This window comes from Oncorhynchus mykiss, chromosome 2 (genome assembly GCF_057628025.1).
Source record: "Oncorhynchus mykiss isolate SJ-2025 chromosome 2, ASM5762802v1, whole genome shotgun sequence".
Classification (NCBI taxonomy): Eukaryota; Metazoa; Chordata; class Actinopteri; order Salmoniformes; family Salmonidae; genus Oncorhynchus; species Oncorhynchus mykiss.
Window position 1 is genome coordinate 91,157,565 of NC_143023.1, and position 17,810 is coordinate 91,175,374.

General features: G+C 43.0%; 1 protein-coding gene across 3 annotated transcripts in view; it reads left to right on the forward strand.

Moving 5' to 3' along the window:
* Nucleotides 1-17,810, forward strand: part of cep290 (centrosomal protein 290) — a 58,732-nt gene that overhangs the window by 10,269 nt on the left and 30,653 nt on the right. For all 3 annotated transcript variants that reach the window (XM_036958919.2, XM_036958904.2, XM_090212343.1), the window contains exons 5-30: nt 69-115; nt 562-711; nt 914-967; nt 1,668-1,814; nt 2,271-2,453; nt 2,667-2,756; nt 3,342-3,464; nt 4,866-4,989; nt 5,306-5,478; nt 5,704-5,866; nt 6,302-6,402; nt 6,618-6,684; nt 6,846-6,958; nt 7,156-7,240; nt 7,473-7,609; nt 7,745-7,909; nt 8,781-8,930; nt 9,105-9,220; nt 11,386-11,488; nt 11,578-11,808; nt 12,023-12,196; nt 12,431-12,542; nt 12,742-12,947; nt 15,238-15,389; nt 15,623-15,734; nt 16,022-16,477. In XM_036958919.2, the coding sequence (XP_036814814.2) occupies nt 69-115; nt 562-711; nt 914-967; nt 1,668-1,814; nt 2,271-2,453; nt 2,667-2,756; nt 3,342-3,464; nt 4,866-4,989; nt 5,306-5,478; nt 5,704-5,866; nt 6,302-6,402; nt 6,618-6,684; nt 6,846-6,958; nt 7,156-7,240; nt 7,473-7,609; nt 7,745-7,909; nt 8,781-8,930; nt 9,105-9,220; nt 11,386-11,488; nt 11,578-11,808; nt 12,023-12,196; nt 12,431-12,542; nt 12,742-12,947; nt 15,238-15,389; nt 15,623-15,734; nt 16,022-16,477 (3,734 nt within the window). The remainder of the gene's footprint in view (nt 1-68; nt 116-561; nt 712-913; nt 968-1,667; nt 1,815-2,270; nt 2,454-2,666; nt 2,757-3,341; nt 3,465-4,865; nt 4,990-5,305; nt 5,479-5,703; nt 5,867-6,301; nt 6,403-6,617; nt 6,685-6,845; nt 6,959-7,155; nt 7,241-7,472; nt 7,610-7,744; nt 7,910-8,780; nt 8,931-9,104; nt 9,221-11,385; nt 11,489-11,577; nt 11,809-12,022; nt 12,197-12,430; nt 12,543-12,741; nt 12,948-15,237; nt 15,390-15,622; nt 15,735-16,021; nt 16,478-17,810) is intronic.

Consider the following 17,810-nt stretch of genomic DNA (forward strand, 5'->3'; position numbering starts at 1 on the left):
TGGGACGAATATTTGAAATGAATGGCCCGCAGTAGATACTACAACAGTATCTCTTTCATGTCTTACAGAAAATGAGTGGAAGGCCAAGGAGTTAAAGTGGGAACAAGAGTTAGAGGTAAGGCTTGGTGTGAATGTTGTCATTAAATTGAACTGTGAAGCATTAGGGTCCAATCAAAACTGCAGTTTCTGGAAAGCAGTTTTGATTGAATTGGAGCACAGGTCATTTCAACTCATGCTCAGTTTTCTTCAATAGGACTTAGTACACCTCTCAACCAATAGTAAAGTCCCTCACTGTCCACAAAGGAGATTGTAAGCTGTGACCATAGAATGACGGCACTTAAGGAGATTAGAGTGCTCTGCTACGCTGCAGTTTGTTGAGCTGTTCTCTGCGTTTCCTGAACAATAATCTGGCCCTGGGACTTCTTTCACACGTTCATAGAAGCAAATGGAGACATAACCGAATCTTGTTTTTCGAGAGACTGGTGGTAGTTTAAGTACATGAGTAAGTGTTGTAAACAGAGGGGGCCTGAGAGTTTGTTGTCTGCTTGATTTCCTGTCCAGATGGCCAAGAAGTCGGGCGTTGGCGGCGGGCCAGATACTCGCTTCCTGCGGGACGAGATGCGCACACTGGAGGCCCAGTTGAACCGTAGAGAGAAGGATATCCAACAGTTGGAGAAAGAGACGAGCAAGGAGAAGAAAATCAATGAGGAAGTATGACCTTATGTTATGAGACGTCATTAATTCCATAGTGAGCTAGTGTTAATGTGTGTCATTGTGTTCTCAACACTATACTAAGATCTTCCTACTTTGTGAAAAATGTTCAATTGATTTTATTGTATGTAGCCTATACAAAGTAATCTCCCATTGTGTTCACAATTCCAATGCAACTAATATCTCCCATGTGTTCCCACAGTTGATGATTCGGGCAGAGGAGGCTGAGGATGAGAGCAGGAAGCTGAAAAGAGAGGTTAGTGACAACATAGTCGTGTCTGAATTGGGGAGGCACTACCTGAACACTCATTTTTGTTTACGTTTCAAAATGTTTTGCTACGTTGTGCCCAAATTATGATAATACCCTTTTTAGTGTAAGAGCTGTTTGAAAAGACGGCCTGAAATTTCTGCCTGTTTTGGTGGAAAGGAGCTTTGGCCTGCGGTACATTTCATAATAGATCAATAAGAAAGAGAGTTCCAAACCTCTCTGACAATAACAGTTAGTTTTCTGTTTTCCCCTCCCCACTCAGACCACTCCCAGACAGTGGTAGCAAAATTCTTGTTTGAGAAATTGCTTTTTGCCAATAAGCTATTTTAGTTTGTTTTTGACCATTTTAAATGAAAACAATCACATTACGTATACGTATATGACAGTATACACCAATATAAGTGTGTGTTAACTGTGTGTTAACTGTTCATAATACGTATATGACAGTATACACCAGTATAAGTGTATGTTAACTGTTCATAATACATGTATGACAGTATACACCAGTATAAGTGTATGTTAACTGTTCATAATACGTGTATGACAGTATACACCAGTATAAGTGTGTGTTGTAGTATGTGGTTGGACAACTATATGATGATGCAGTAGTTAACCTGTGAGAGTAGATTAGGCACTGGGTCCCACTACTCCTCTCTAACTGTGTCTCCTCTCCTGCGGTGTGTGTCAGAACGAGCAGCTCCAGCAGGATGTAGACTTCTACAGGAGGGAGCTGGACCAGAAGGAGCCGGTCCAGTCCAGAGAGGAGAGTACTGAGACACAGAGGAGACTCAACTCAGCCAACAGACAGCTCTACCAGTGCATGGAGGACGTTCAGGTACTGCAGACCCCTTTCATACAATTTATTTATTTTATTTAACCTTTATTTAACTAGGCAAGTCAGTTAAGAACAAATTCTTATTTACAATGACAGCCAACCCCGGCCAAACCCTAACCCGGACGACCCTGGGCCAATTGTGCGCCGCCCTATGAGACTCCCAATCACTGCCGGTTGTGATACAGCCTGGAATCGAACCAGGGTCTGTAGTGACGCCTCTAGCACTGAGATGCAGCGCCACTCGGGAGCCCGAAACTTCCCTGATTTGGATATTACCCTAATGCGTAACCAGGCCAGTGCAGTACAACTCGCCTTGACTTGGCTAAGTAGTGTCAAAGGGGTATTAAAGACAAGTCGTGACTTGAAAAACACATGGACATGATATCATTGCATGATTTACAGTACGTTTCTTACTGTACTAACCCCAGACCTGTGTCCTCATTCCTCTACCTCTAGCGTGCGGAGGAAGAGGTCGCCCACCTGAAGACACAGAACGATCAGATGCAGAAGAGCCTAGAGGAGTCAGTGAAGGAGATGGAGACGATGACGGACGAGTACAACAAGATGAAGATCGTTGTGCAGCAGACAGACTCCATCATGGACCAGCTTAGGAAGGAGAGGGACCACGCCAAGCTACAGGTAACCTAGAGGGACAAAATTACAGGTTGCAATCTGGTTTTCCGGTTATACGGACAAATGTAAAGGTTGAACCTGGGAAAGTTTCAGCACGGCTTTGCATAGACTTTATGAAGCATTTCTAATATTGAATCATTATTGGGAATTGACAGTGTAAATAACATACATTCATTGGTGTTGAATAAAAACAATATACTGCTGTGTTCTTCACTTCAGGTCAGAGAGCTGACAGAGCAGATTCAGAGCCGGGCGGAGGAAGATGACCCAGTCATGGCAGCCGTGAATGCCAAGGTGGACGAATGGAAGGTGGGTGTTCACACATTATTTACCTGGCTGAGAGAAAAGGCAGCAGGCGATACACTGATTGTATCAAGTACTGCATGCTGCTGTCTGTATGTTTTCTGAATCATTAAAGAACTTGACAGCACACAGCTAATTACAGTACCAGTCAAAAGTTTGGAGACATCTACTCATTCAAGGGTTTTTCTTTATTTTGACTATTTTATACATTGTAGAATAATAGTGAAGACATCAAACTATTAAATAACACATACGGAATCATGTAGTAACCAAAAAAGTGTTAAACAAATCAAAATACATTTTATATTTGAGATTCTTAAAAGTAGCCATCCTTTGCCTTGATGACAGCTTTGCAAACTTTATCCAAACTTTTGACTGGTACTCTATGTATAGAGGAAATATTTACATTTATTCTTCACACTTCAAACATTAGTAGTCAATCAGCATAAATTAAAACATTTTAGCCAGGGGCCTGTCCTCATCAAAGCATACTGCCTGGTTAGTTGCAGCTGTGTTGTTTTGTCAGTGGCCCTGGTGATCTCTGCGTTTTTCTGAGTGGCCTTGATTGTGTCTGTGTTTTGTGATTTTCAGAGAGTGCTGGCTGGGAAGGATGAGGAGATCATGGAGTACCAGCAGATGATCCGTGAGCTAAGGGACAAGCTACGCTCGACCCAGATGGACACGGACAAGAGCAACATCATCGCCTTGCAGCAGGTCCGTCTCAAAGCTGAAATCCTTATCTTTATGTAAATACATACATATTAATACATCTAAGGAACTTGGCTAGATCTGAATTTTACATTTACATTTTAGTCATTTAACAGCCGCTCTTATCCAGACCGACTTACAGTAGTGAGCAACTTACAGTACGTTTTCAAACTTCAATTGTTCCTGTGAGGGAACTTTTTGTGCAGTATTTGGTACATACAGTACATGCAACGACAAATTACTTTAAAAACGGTGGCATTTTATACTATATTAGGAAATCTCTAAATCTATCTGTTCAAACAGTGTGTTTTTTGTTTATCTTCATCTTTGAAATATCTGTCTGTTGAAAGATATATATTTCAACTGTGAAAATATTTAACTTAGTGCCAGGGGCTAAGTTTCTACTAAGATAACATATGGAATTGTTTTAAGATGGTCATACCAAGGATCATTTAGCTATTTGATTTAGAATTGTAGTATCCCTATAGGTATAAAAAATATATATACAGTACCAGTGCAAAGCTGTAATTTGTTTAACACTTTTTTGGTTACTACATGATTCCATATGTGTTATTTCATAGTTTTGATTCTACAATGTAGAAAATAGTAAAAATTAAGAAAAACTTTTGAATGAGTGGGTGTGTCCAAACTTTTGACTGGTACTGTATATAAAGACATTGAATTGGGCTTTTCGGCTATCAGCCCATAGAAACACATTGAATAACAGATTCATACATGGAAAAATAGATATTTTAAAATTATTTAAAAGGAAGTATGTTTGGAAGTGGCTGTCCTATATCTGAAAGATATAAGAAGTATGTATTTATTTTTTACCGTGGAATGACCACCTTTGACTTGGAAATGCCCTATTCACTTCCATTCATTTTTTGGCCCAGTACCAGATAAACTTCAGACAAGTCCTGTGACACTTGTGGGGGTTGTAGGTAAAAACTGAGAACACCATCTTGTTCATGAGAGTCTCACCTTCTATGGAGGGGTCATATTAGTGTGTAGCCCAAACCATTCAGACACTACAGGCAGATGTTGGCACATCGGCGGTACCGACTACAGACAAGATACTGTATCTTTGTGTTCCATCTGTCATTTCCAATGCAGCTTCTCTTCTATTCATTCTGTTCTTTTCTCCTGTTTTCTCCTGTCTTTACTTGCACTCCCGTCACTAACTCGTGGCCAGGTCATATATGAGCTATGTGGTGTAAGTTACTCGGTCCTCCATATTTCTTGTCTATTTTACAGACCTCTCTCTGCTTTCATTTAATTTCACAAGATCTCATGTCTTTTATTACACGTTATTGTACACAAATCACAACCTGCTGTGCTCTTCCGTGGTTGTCCTTGTACTAACGCTGGTTCCAAACTAATAAAATGTTTGTGAATGTCTTCAAGGCCGTGCTAGAGAGAGACAATCAAATCAAGATGCTGACAGAGCAAGTGGAGCAGTATACGGGGGAGATGGAGAGAAATGCCCTGCTCATAGAGGAACTCAAGAAGCCCCTGAAGAAAGACAGAGGTGCGTGTCAAATTGTCTTGTTGTAAAAGCACATGGATCTGGATGCTGTTAACAAGGAATGTTGTTCTGGTGTCAGCCAAGGCTGCTATGCACCGACATTGCTATAAGATTGAAAAAGTGTGGGTGTTCTCTGCAGGTTAGTTGGCGCCAACTTTACAGTATATTTTTTAGCTTCAGACAATTTAGCTACATTTTTTCTTAAAGGGAAGACATTTAGCACGTTAGGATTAGCATTTGTATCTCTAGTGTAGCACAGAGCCATAAACTCTGATTTAGCATTATTAGCAATAGCTTATAGCTCAAAGTTTTTCCCCAGGTCTGCCCTCAGCCATCCAGCAGAGGAAGCTGGACGAGCTAACCGCTAAGCTGCAGGCCACAGAGACAAGAGCACAGGAAGCAGAACGTGTGGCTGAGCTAGCCGAGACAGACGCCAGGGACAAGGACAAAGAGCTCAGTGACACATTAAACAACATGAGACTCTATGAGTCTGTAAGTCTGCCTAGCCTGCCCAATTTCACAAATGCTCAGTTGCTTAAGGTCCTCCAACATATTAAGTCCCCAAAAACTATTTTCCCCCATCCCTGTGGTGATTCTCATGACTCATGCAACAGGCTTTGTTTTTGAGATGTCTGGTCTGTCAAATCTTGTATCCTAGATTAAACAAAGTATGAAAGCCATGGCTGATCTCTCTTGGCTCTCTTTACTGTCCTGCAGGGCACTGATGGTCTGCAGGTGGCCATCGCTGAGATCAAAGAGTGTAAGAATCAGATGAGAGTGCGAGACCGTGAGGCGGAGGCTATGACCAGAGAGATCAACCAGCTGGAGATGAGAATCAACAACCTTCTGGATGAGAACGAAGATCTTAGGGAACGACTCGGTAAGTCACACACAAAACAAATGTAATTAACAAACTTCAAGTCACATTTTATTTATGTTAATTTCACAATGTCTCAACATGTTACAGATATAAATTTAAAATAAGAACTGGAAACAACAACAAAGAAATCAAAAACAGGGAGACCGCAGACGCAAAATTAATTTCCTGTTGGATTGTGTTATATTTCATAAAGTTAATGAATGATGTCATTAGCTAGACATTTTTTCATTGTTGAATATCCTTTCATTTAATAACAAATAACAAGCAACAAACAACAAAGACATAAAAAACAGAGAGACAGCAGACATATTTGATTTCCTTTTGGAAGGTGTTATATTTCATAAAGTTAGTGAGTTACCTTATTAGCTAGACATTTTCATTGTTGGATATCCTCTCATTCAGGTTCTGTATTCATCCATCATCCTCTTTCATAAGGTCTGGAGCCCAAAGAGGAAGTGGATCTGACAGAATTCAGAAGAACCAAATCCCTGAAACAGAGGCAGTTCCAAGCAGAGAACCAGGTTCTCACCAAAGAGGTAGATGGAGATTGGAAGGAACCTCTTGACGTCAATTTGACTGTGTCCCATTTAGTACCTTGTTCCCTACATAGTGCACTAAAAGAAGTAGTGCACTCTACTATGGGCACTGGTTAAAAGTAGTGTACTATATAGAGAATAGGGTGCCATTTGGAACGAAACCTTTAGCTCAACCTGTGGCCCTGTTTCCCTTACGACCCCACTTGACTCCACAGATCGAACGACTGGAAGAGGAGAGACTTGAACTGAAGAAACAAATCAGGCGAATGGTAAAGGACAAAGGTAAATATCCGCTCCATGCTACACAACTATAGGAGGGAGATATGAGTTGGTTAGCCAGCATGCCATACAAGTACTGATAACAAGTTAGTAGTATTTCATCCCCCATTTAACTAAGTCTATCTCTATTTTTGTGCTGACAAACCCACTTTTCTCCATCATAGGGATCACAGTGACCAGCTCATTGCTAGAGGATGATGCCAAGCCCACCAGATCCATCAAACTGACACCAACACCAACGTTCAGTTCTGCAGATGAGGAGGAGATCAAAAGCAAGGTCAGATGACAGAAGGAGATGTCAGAATTCTGGTAGTTTAAAAGACGTTTAAAAATGGCCTTTATAAATCAGTATATGACCTAACCATGACATCACCGAAGACATCACCCTGACATTTTTTTGCCAGTTTTTTCCACTGTATGGTTTATGTGGGCTATATCCTGTCTTATATACATCCTTTCCCACTTGTTTCACAGTATGAGCATCTGAGGAGAGAACTGAACCATAAGGAGAGAGACTTGGAGCATCAGAGGACCCAGTCATCTCAGTTTAAATCCAAATGTATGTACAAACTGGCAGTATATTGTATAGTAGGAAATGTTGAAGTAGTTTTATGGCTACTCACAGCATTTCATTCTATACGCTGTCAGAAATGCACACTATGTCTTCCTCAATACTATTTCCTAGTAAAGGACTAGGTAGTGTCAATGCATTGAGTGAGAAACGTGGATGTCCAAAGGAATCCCTGAACACAGTTGGATAAGCGCTGCTCTCTTCTCTTTGTGTCCCTTAGTGGAAGACTTGTTTAAGGAGAACAAGCAGCTGGAACAAGGTATGAAGGAGATCCTTCAGGCCATCCAGGAAGCTCAACAGAAAAACCCCACCTCACAAGCTGCAGTCTCTATCCCCAGTCTGGAGAAGCTGGTCCGTGTAAGTGTAACCAGTAGCATCATCACAGCTGTCCACATTTTACATGTCGTCACTATTGTTCTTAGAATGTTCATTCATGCCCTGAATTGAAATGGAATTGACCCCAATCCTGCTCCGCCATGTTCCATGTTCCAGGCAATAGAGATGAAGAACTCTGATGGGAAGTTTGACACCAGCCTCCACCTGAAGGCCCAGGTAGACCAGCTGACGGGAAGGAACGACGAGATCAGACAGGAAATGAGGGCAGCTCGGGAGGAAGCTGCCAACACCATGAGTCAACTGGTCAAAGCCAAAGAAAAGGTATCCAGCTGGCTGGTTGTACTTACTGTACAGTATGTAGGGCAAGTTATGAGAAAGCCACATAATTATATTTTGCTGTTGTATGAGTGTATATACATTTTCCACAAAGGGCCAAATAATGTCTGTCCATTTCTTTCTTTTGTCAACTTGTTATATATTATTTTTGCCACATGCAGACTGTTTTTGAAGGCAACAATGTAGTGTTGTTAATGGCAGAAACAATCAAGTACCTGCAGGCTATGAATAACTCAATGTTAAGTAGTAATGGCATCCAATCCATATGAACCTCATACCTACTGGCACTGTAATTCCATTCCACCTCAAAAGCTTAAAGCTGGACTCCTTAATTGGTGAAACTGCCACGTCCATCTGCAATATTCCAATAACAAAGAGGTTACTGCAAACAACCAGCACTGTTTCTTTTCTCCTCTGACATCGTTGCCCGCGTGATAGAACACCAGAAGATGTAATGCATGTATTTTTACCATGCTCCTCACCTCCGCTTCGTCAACAAAACAAAAACAGTAACAGCGGTGGTGGGGCGGACAGTGGCGCTGTTTCCCTTACTTTGATTCCATCGTTAAATTGTTCCATGGATATTGTTGCATATCTGTGTCTTTTTCATTGCAGTCTTTTGAATGTCTAGTAAATAGGCACTGTACTGCTGCCATTGATACCATTTAAGACTAAATCTGTAATAGAGGATACCATTTAAGACTACATCTGTAATAGGGGATACCATTTAAGACTACATCTGTAATAGGGGATACCATTTAAGACTACATCTGTAATAGGGGATACCATTTAAGACTAAATCTATAATAAATCTATAAAAAATTAAAACTGTTTCCCTTCTATCTCTGTTGGTCAGGTGACCCGTTTGGAGGCCGATATGGAGGCGCTGAGAAAGTCCAAAGGGGGCGGGGTAATCTTTAGGACCCTGAATCTCCCTGACGACATGGCCCTATCCAGCACTGAGGTTATCAGCTCTCTGAATGAGTATGCCGTTCGACTGTTACGGGTCAGTCTCGCCCATCACTGTTAGCCTAATCGATTGTGTTTGAGATTGACAACAAAGCAGTTGGCGACTGCAATGCAGTCGATCTCAAACACGCACTATTTTCTTGTATTATTCTCTGTAACTCGTCTCCCAAATGATCTGAGAGACATTTTCACATATAATGTTCTTTTTTAGGAGATTAAAAACAAAGAGGAGTCAAGCCAGCAGCTGGTGGCAGCCTTGGAAGAGTACAAGGGGAAGTTTGCTGTGATTCGCCATCAGCAGGGACTCCTCTACAAGGAGTACCAAAGGTACAGTAGGGTAGTTGGTTGAGATCATCTGCAGCTAGAGGACCAAGCTTACTGTACATCAAATGTATTTATAAAGCCCTTCTTACATCAGCTGATGTCATAAAGTGCTGTACAGAAACCCAGCCTAAAACCCCAAACAGCAAGCAATGCATGTGTAGAAGCACGGTGTACAGTATGACAGTGGTGCTGCGTACCTACTAGAGGTCGACCGATTATGATTTCTCAACTCCGATACCGATTAATCGGCCGATTTTTATTTATTTATTTGTAATAATGACAATTACAACAATACTGAATGAACGAACACTGAATGAACACTTATTTTAACCTCAAATAAATATGGAACATGTTCAATTTGGTTTAAATAATGCAAAAACAAAGTGTTGGAGAAGAAAGTAAAAGTGCAATATGTTCCATGTAAAAAAGCTAACGTTTGAGTTCCTTGCTCAGAACATGAGAACATATGAAAGCTGGTGGTTCCTTTTAACATGAGACTTCAATATTCCCAGTTAAGAGGTTTTAGGTTGTAGTTAATATAGTATTTATAGGACTATTTCTCTCTATACCATTTGTATTTCATATACCTTTGACTATTGGACGTTCTTATAGGTACTATAGTATTGCCAGTGTAACAGTATAGCTTCCGTCCCTCTCCTCGCCCCTACCTGGGCTCGAACCAGGAACACATCGACACCAGCCACATTCGAAGCAGCGTTACCCATCGCTCCACAAAAGCCGTGGCCCTTGCAGAGCAAGGAGAATAACTACTCCAAGTCTCAGAGCGAGTGACGTTTGAAACGCTATTAGCGCACACCCAGCTAACTAGCTAGCCATTTCACATCGGTTACACCAGCCATTAGGCTGATAGGCTTGAAGTCATAAACAGCGCTGTGTTTGCGAATAGCTGCTGGCAAAACGCACAAAAGTGCTGTTTGAATGAATGCTTACGAGCCTGCTGCTGCCTACCATCGCTCAGTCAGACTGCTCTGTCAAATCATAGACTTAATTATAACATAATAACACACAGAATACGAGCCTTTGGTCATTAATATGGTCGAAGGGGTAAACTATCATTTTGAAAGCAAAACGTTTATTATTTCAGTGAAATACGGAACCGTTCGGTATTTTATCTAACGGGTGGCATCCCTAAGTCTAAATATTCTTGTTACATTGCACAACCTTCAATGTTATGTCATAATTACGTAAAATTCTGGAAAATTTGTTCGTAATGAGCCAGGCTGGTCAAACTGTTGCATATACCCAGATTCTGCGTGCAATGAAAGCAAGAGAAATTACACAATTTCACCTGGTTAATACTGCCTGCTAACCTGGATGTCTTTTAGCTAAATATGCAGGTTTCAAAGTATATACTTCTGTGTATTGATTTTAAGAAAGGCATTGGTGTTTATGGTTAGGTACAGTCGTCCAACGATTGTGCTTTTTTCGCAAATGCGCTTTTGTTAAATCATCCCCCAGCGCTGCATCAATTATATGCAACGCAGGACACGCTAGATAAACTAGTAATATCATCAACCATGTGTAGTTATAACTAGTGATTATGATTGATTGATTGTTTTTTTATAAGATAAGTTTAATGCTAGCTAGCAACTTACCTTGGCTTCTACTGCATTCCCGTAACAGGCAGGCTCCTCGTGGAGTGCAATGAGAGGCAGGTGGTTAGAGCGTTGGACTAGTTTACTGTAAGGTTGCAAGATTGGATCTCCCGAGCTGAGGCAGTTACCCCACCGTTCCTAGGCCGTCATTGAAAATAAGAATGTGTTCTTAACTGACTTGCCTAGTTAAATAAAGGTATAAAAATAAAAAATAAACTTTGTTTTTTTAAATCGGCGCCCAAAAATACAGATTTACGATTTCCGAAAACATGAAATTGACCGTAATTAATAGGCCATTCCAATTAATCGGTCGACCTCTATTACCTACCAAATCAGAGCACCCCCTTATGCTTGAAAATATCAACATGGACACCCCCTTATTGTTCAGATTATTTACCCTAACCCAGCCCCCTATTTTTAGGGCACCAGAAAAGTTAATGTGTCATTTGAACCCGGTCCTCCCTACACACCTGCGTACAGCAAGACTGATACCCACAAAGCTGAATAGAACACAAAACTCTTAACTTATCTTTGAGTATTATGATGGTGTAGTGAGAAGGAGGTCTGGCAGAAGGAAAAGGAGGCACTCAGAGAGATGAAGAACAAGCTGGAGGAGCAGAAGCTGGTGGACACAGTAAAGATCAAAGAGTTCAACGTGAGTGACAGAGCCAAACATTGCTCACTGTATCTCTAAACTCTCTGCATTATATTCAATGTATTTCTAATCCCCACTGTGTCCAATAGCACTGGCTGGAGGCACTGCAGAAGGATCCAGAGGAGCTGCGGAGGCAGGTGGCGGAGGCGGCCCGGAGGATGACGGTTCTGCGTGTGAACGAGAAGTCTCTAACACATCGCTACACCACCCTGCTGGAGCAGGAGCAGCACCTCCGCAAGGACAACAACAAACTGAGGGATGACTTCAGCACCATGCAGGCCTCTGTCACACAGAGGATGGGATACCTGACCAGATACAAGGTACACTTGCCCTCTGATTGTCTGAAATGTTGCCATATTGCATACACCTATCCAGGAACAATAAAAGAAGGGTTAAGGGTAGAAGAGTTCACTTGACTGAAAAACGACCAAGAAATAACTTTGAAGTGTATACTTTTAATGACTGGTATAGACAATAATTTAACTCCCAATTCAATCGTTTTCGTCACAAGACTTGATATAGCATTTTTTGTAGGACATGGCAGCATATAAGCTGGCAGCGCTGCAGAAAGCCCTGGATGACAGCGTCCCCTCATCAGAGCTGGAGAGGGCCAACAAGCAATACACAGAGCTGACGGTGAAATACAGGGACATGCTCCAGAAAGACAACCACCTGGTGCAGAGGACCACCAACCTAGAACACCTAGAGGTAGGTCTTCCTCTCCCCGTCTCCTTTTCAGGACTGGTGGAATCTCAAATGACTTCATATTAGTGCAAATGAAGAAAAGGAACTTTCGTTTAGTAGTTAACAGTGAATGTGTCGAATTAAACCTTTTATTAGTGGATAATTATTGACGGTATGGCTCCTCTTTCGTTGATTGAGTTCTCTATAGAGCTTTTTGTGGACTCATACCGTATCTGTCTTTTTCCCTTCTACTTTTAGGGTGAGAACATTTCTCTCCGTGAGCACATCACTGCCCTCAATAAAGAGCTGGAGATTACCAAGGAGAAACTCCACACTCTGGAGCAAGCCTGGGAGCACATCAACACATTAGGTAAGCTTCACAACTCAGGATTGAAAATACTTCACTTTTAGAGTCTGTATTGTCTCTCCAAAGCCCTATAATTTCTGACAAGGGTTGCAAAATTCCCTGAACTCTCTTGAAGTTTCCGAGTTTTTCAGAAATCTCATTTGGAAGATTCTTTGAATTTTCCAAATGGATTTCTGACCCTGGAGCGTTTTTCTATTCCCAGGTGGCGAGAGCAGCATGGACAAGGCAGCAAAGGCAGTGGCCAATAGTGAGATTATATCAACGTCCAGGAGGATCACCACCTTGGAGATGAAGGAGCTGAATGAGCGGCAGAGGGCTGAGCATGCCCACAAGATGTACGAACACCTCAGGAACTCTCTCAGACTGGTGGAGGAGCGCAACGTGGAGCTGGAGACAAAGTTTGCAGAGGTAGGAGAGAGCTATCTACATAGTGTAGGAGTTAGGGAAAGGACAAAGCATCTATTCCGCCATAAGCAAACAGGAAAATGCTCACCCAGAGGCTGCACTCTTAGTAGCCGGGGACTTTAATGCAGGAAAACTGAAATCCGTCTTACCAAATTTCTATCGGCATGTTAAATGTGAAACCAGAGGGGAAAAAACTCTGGACCACCTTTACTCCACACACAGGGCTTGCAAACCAGTACAGACTACAAAGGGAAGCACAGCCGAGAGCTGCCCAGTAACACGAGTTTACCAGATGAGCTAAACTACGTCTATGCTCGCTTCGAAGCAAATAACACTGAAACATGCATGAGCGCACCAGCTGTTCCGGAAGACTGTGTGATCACGCTTTCCGCAGCTGATGTGAGTAAGACCTTTAAAAAGGTCAACATTCACATGGCCGCAGGGCCAGACAGATTACCAGGACGTGTACTGCGAGGATGCGCTGGACAACTGACAAGTGTCTTCACTAACACTTTCAACCACTCCCTGTCCGAGTCTGTATCACCACCATAGTCCCTGTGCCCAGGGACGGTAAGGTAAGGTAACCTGCCTAAATGACTACCGACCCACTCACATCTGTAGCCATGAAGTGCTTTGAAAGGCTGGTCATGGCTCACATCAACACCATTATCCCAGAAACCCAAGACCCACTCAATTTGGCATACAGCCCCAACAGATCCACACATGATACAATCTCTATTGCATTCCACACTGTCCTTTCCCACCTGGACAAAAGGAACACCTATGTGAGAATGCTATTCAATGACTACAGCTCAGCGATCAATACCATAGTGCCCTCAAAGCTCATCAATACTTCCTGACGGGGCGCCCCCAGTTGGTAAGGGTAGGTAACAACATCCGCCACGCTGATCCTCAACACAGGGCCCCTCAGGGGTGCGTTGTCGTGGAAATTTCCTGTATTACGACAGCGTGCTCAGTCCCCTCCTATACTCCCTGTTCACTCATGACTGCACGACTCAAACACCATCTTTAAGTTTGCCAATGACACAACAATGGTAGGCCTGATCACCGACAACGACGAGACAGCCTATAGGGAGGAAGTCAGAGACCTGTCCGTGTGGTGCCAGGACAACAACCTCTCCCTCCACATGATCAAGACAAAGGAGATGATTATGGACTACAGGAAAAAGAGGACCGAGCATGCCCCCATTCTCATTGACGGGGCTGTAGTGGAGCAGGTTGAGAGCTTCAAGTTCCTTGGTGTCCACATCACCAAAAAACTAACATGGGCCAAGCACACCAAGACAGCTGTGAAAGGGCACGACAAAATCTACTAAAAAGATTTGGCATGGGTTCTCAGATACTCGAAAGGTTATACAGCTGCACCATCAAGAGCATACTGACTGGTTGCATCACTGCCTGGCAAGGCAACTGCTTGGCCTGCGACCGCAAGGCACTACAGAGGGTAGTGGGGCCAAGCTTCCTGCCATCCAGGACCTCTATATCAGGTGGTGTCAGAAGAAGGCCCTAAAAATTGTCAAAGACTCCAGCCATCCTAGTCATAGACTGTTCTCTCTGCTACCGGATGGCAAGCGGTACCGGAGCGCCAAGTCTTGGTCCAAGAGTCTTCTAAACAGCCTCTACCCCCAAGCCATAAGACTCCTGAACATCTAATCAAATGGCTACCCAGACTATTTGCATTGGCCCCTCTCTTTTACACCGCTGCTACTCTCTGTTGTTATCATCTATGCATAGTCACTTTAATAATTCTACCTACATGTACATATTACCTCAACTAACCGGTACCCCCGCACATTGACTCTGTACCGGTACCCCCCTGTGTATAGTCTCGCTATTGTTATTTTACTGCTGCTCTTTAATTACTTGTTACTTTTATTTCTTATTCTTACTCATGTTTTTTTGTTTTTTTTACTGAATTGTTGGTTAGGGGCTCATAAGTAAGTATTTCACTGTAAGGTCTACTACACCTGTTGTATTTGGCGCATGTGACTAATAACATTTGATTTGATTTGAAAAGACACATCTCTGTTTCCTGTGGCAATAGACAATCATTTCAATTTCATTTGATAGTTTATTGGATAGGGACAGATGCAAACACATGGAAGCATTGAACAACTAATAATATTTTTCACTGCATATATAGTGTGTTGATCATGGCAATTCTCAACACCTGTCCCTAGTAGAGAGCATGGCTGGACAAGGCCATGCAGTATCCTGGACTATGTCTTATAGTGACACAAAGCCCCTAACCTGAAGTGTTGTTGGTCCCCAGCTAACAAAGCTGTACCTGGGGGCCCAGAGAACGGAGCGGGAGCTGAGAGATGAGCTGGCCGACAGTGTCTCTAAAGACGGCAGCAACGCCGACCGCGCCAGGATCACGCAACTGGAGAAGGCTGAGGCCGAACTCAAGGTGGAGGCCTCAATGTATGTACTAAATCCACTCATGGAATATGTGATAATTCCTCCTGTGATCTAGTTACATTTACGTGTGTATGTGATTCTGTCTAATGAAACTGGACTAATGCCCTAGCCTAAATGCAATGTGCCCTGATCCCATCCCTGATTTAGTAAGCTTTACTACTGCTGCCCAGTAAGCTTGCGTTTTATAATGGCAGTTGGTAATGGGATAAGGTGCTAACCCCATGCTGTGTATCCAGGTTGAGGGAGGTGTCTGACGTGGCTAAGATGCAGGTGTCCACCCTGGAGGCCAGACAGCAGTCCAGAGAGAAGGAGGTTGAAGCTCTAAGGAGGCAGGTCCTCGACTATCAGGTAACGCAACACAACACGGACGCTATTCAACCCTATTTAACCTTATTCATATAACTGATCCTCATTCTACTCAAGTAACTCAACCACGAGAGATGAGAAATCTTCTTATTATCAATAGTTGATAAAGTTTAGCAATGATACCATTGCAAGAATGACTGGCTATTCATTGTGCATACCGGTAGTTAGAATAGCTAACTACCATGTTGCTCAAATTGATCTCACTACTAGCATTGTTGCTAATGCTAACTTTTCCCTCCTGTCCTGCTCTGCCTTGTTTGCCCACCCAGTCCCAGTCAGACGAGAGAGCCCTGATCGCCAAGCTCCACCAGCACATTGTAGCGCTGCAGCTCAGCGAATCAGCCGCCGTGGGGAAGCTAGAGGCCACCGCCACCCGGATCCAGCAGCTTGAGGCCTACTTGCTCCGTGCCGAGCAGAAACTGGACGCCAGCGAGAAATCCCTGTACCACGCTCGCCAGGAGAGCCGGAACCGAGCCAGGCACCTCCAACAGTCCATCCAGTCTCTCCGCAGGCAGTTTGCCGGGGCTCTGCCCTTAGCCCAGCAGGAGAAGTTCTCTCAGACCATGATGCGCCTGCAGGAGGATAGAGGAACTGCGCAGGAGGAGAAGAGGAGAGCGGAGGAGGAGAGGAGGAGGATGGAGGGGAAGGCCCAGGAGCTGGAGCTGAGGCTGAAAGGGTTAGAGGAGCTCATAGCTACGCTGAAGGATGTGAAAGGAGCTCAGAAGGTGGGTGGGCAAGGACCAATGATGTATATAAACCCTGGATTGCTGATGCTATGTAATGGCCAGTGAAAGGCTTTGAAGCCACCAGCCGCCATATTGGTACTCCACAGAAGGAGTTAATGGAATTCTACAGTATTTCAATCAAATGATTAATGGACTAAATTACATTTATTTAAGTATTTATTTGTTGTAGTGGGGACAGTAATATTAGTAGTCTCTAAAAAAAAATGTTTTATATAATAAAAAATATATATATATATGTTCAGTTCACATAATATCATTTAAAAGTAAGCATTAAGGCATATGTAACAGAATATATTTGTAAAAAAATGATCTAGACATTAATAAATGCATTTCTATAACTTCCAAAATATTTTTTTACAGTGGAGGACGAATACCTAAAGGGGTGCTAAAATTCCAAATCAAATAGCTAAATAACCATGGCAACCCACCCAGACCTCTTCATAGCCCTTCACTCCAGAGCTCGTCATTTGTGTTGAATTGTAATCGCTTTATTGTTATTGTTCAGGTTTATACACTATATGACCAAAAGTATGTGGACACCTGCTCATCGAATATCTCATTCCAAAATCATGGGCATTATTATGGAGTTGGTCCCCCCCTTTTCTGCTATAACATCCTCCATTCTTTTGGGAAGGCTTTCCACCAGAACAGGGGTACTCAACTCTTACCCTACGAGGTCTGGAACCTGCTGGTTTTCTGTTCTACCTGATTATTAATTGCACACACCTGGTGTCCCAGGTCTAAATCCCTAATTAGAGGGGAACAATGAAAAAATGCAGTGGAACTGGCTTTGAGGTCCAGAGTTGTTCCAACACTAGATGTTGGAACATTGCTGTGGGGACTTGCTTCCATTTAGCCACGAGCATTAGTGAGGTCAGGCACTGATGTTGGGCGATTAAGGCCTGGCTCTCAGTCGGCGTTCCAGTTCGGTTTGGGGTCAGGGCTTTGTGCAGGCCAGTCAAGTTCTTCCACAACGATCTCGACAAACCATTTTTGTATGGACCTCGCTTTGTGCACGGGTGCATTGTCATGCTGAAACAAGAAAGGGACTTCCCCAAACCGCTGCCCCAAATTGAAAGCACAGAATCGTCTAGAATGTCATTGTACTCTGTAGCATTAAGATTTCCCTTTACTGGAACTAAGAGGCCTAGCCCGAACAATGAACAACAGCCCCAGACCTTTATTTCTCCTTCACCTAACTTTACAGTTGGTACTATGCATTGGCGCAGATAGCATTCTCCTGGCATCTGCCAAACCCAGATTCGTCTGTCAGACTGCCAGATGGTGAAGCGTTTCTACTGCTCCAGAGCCC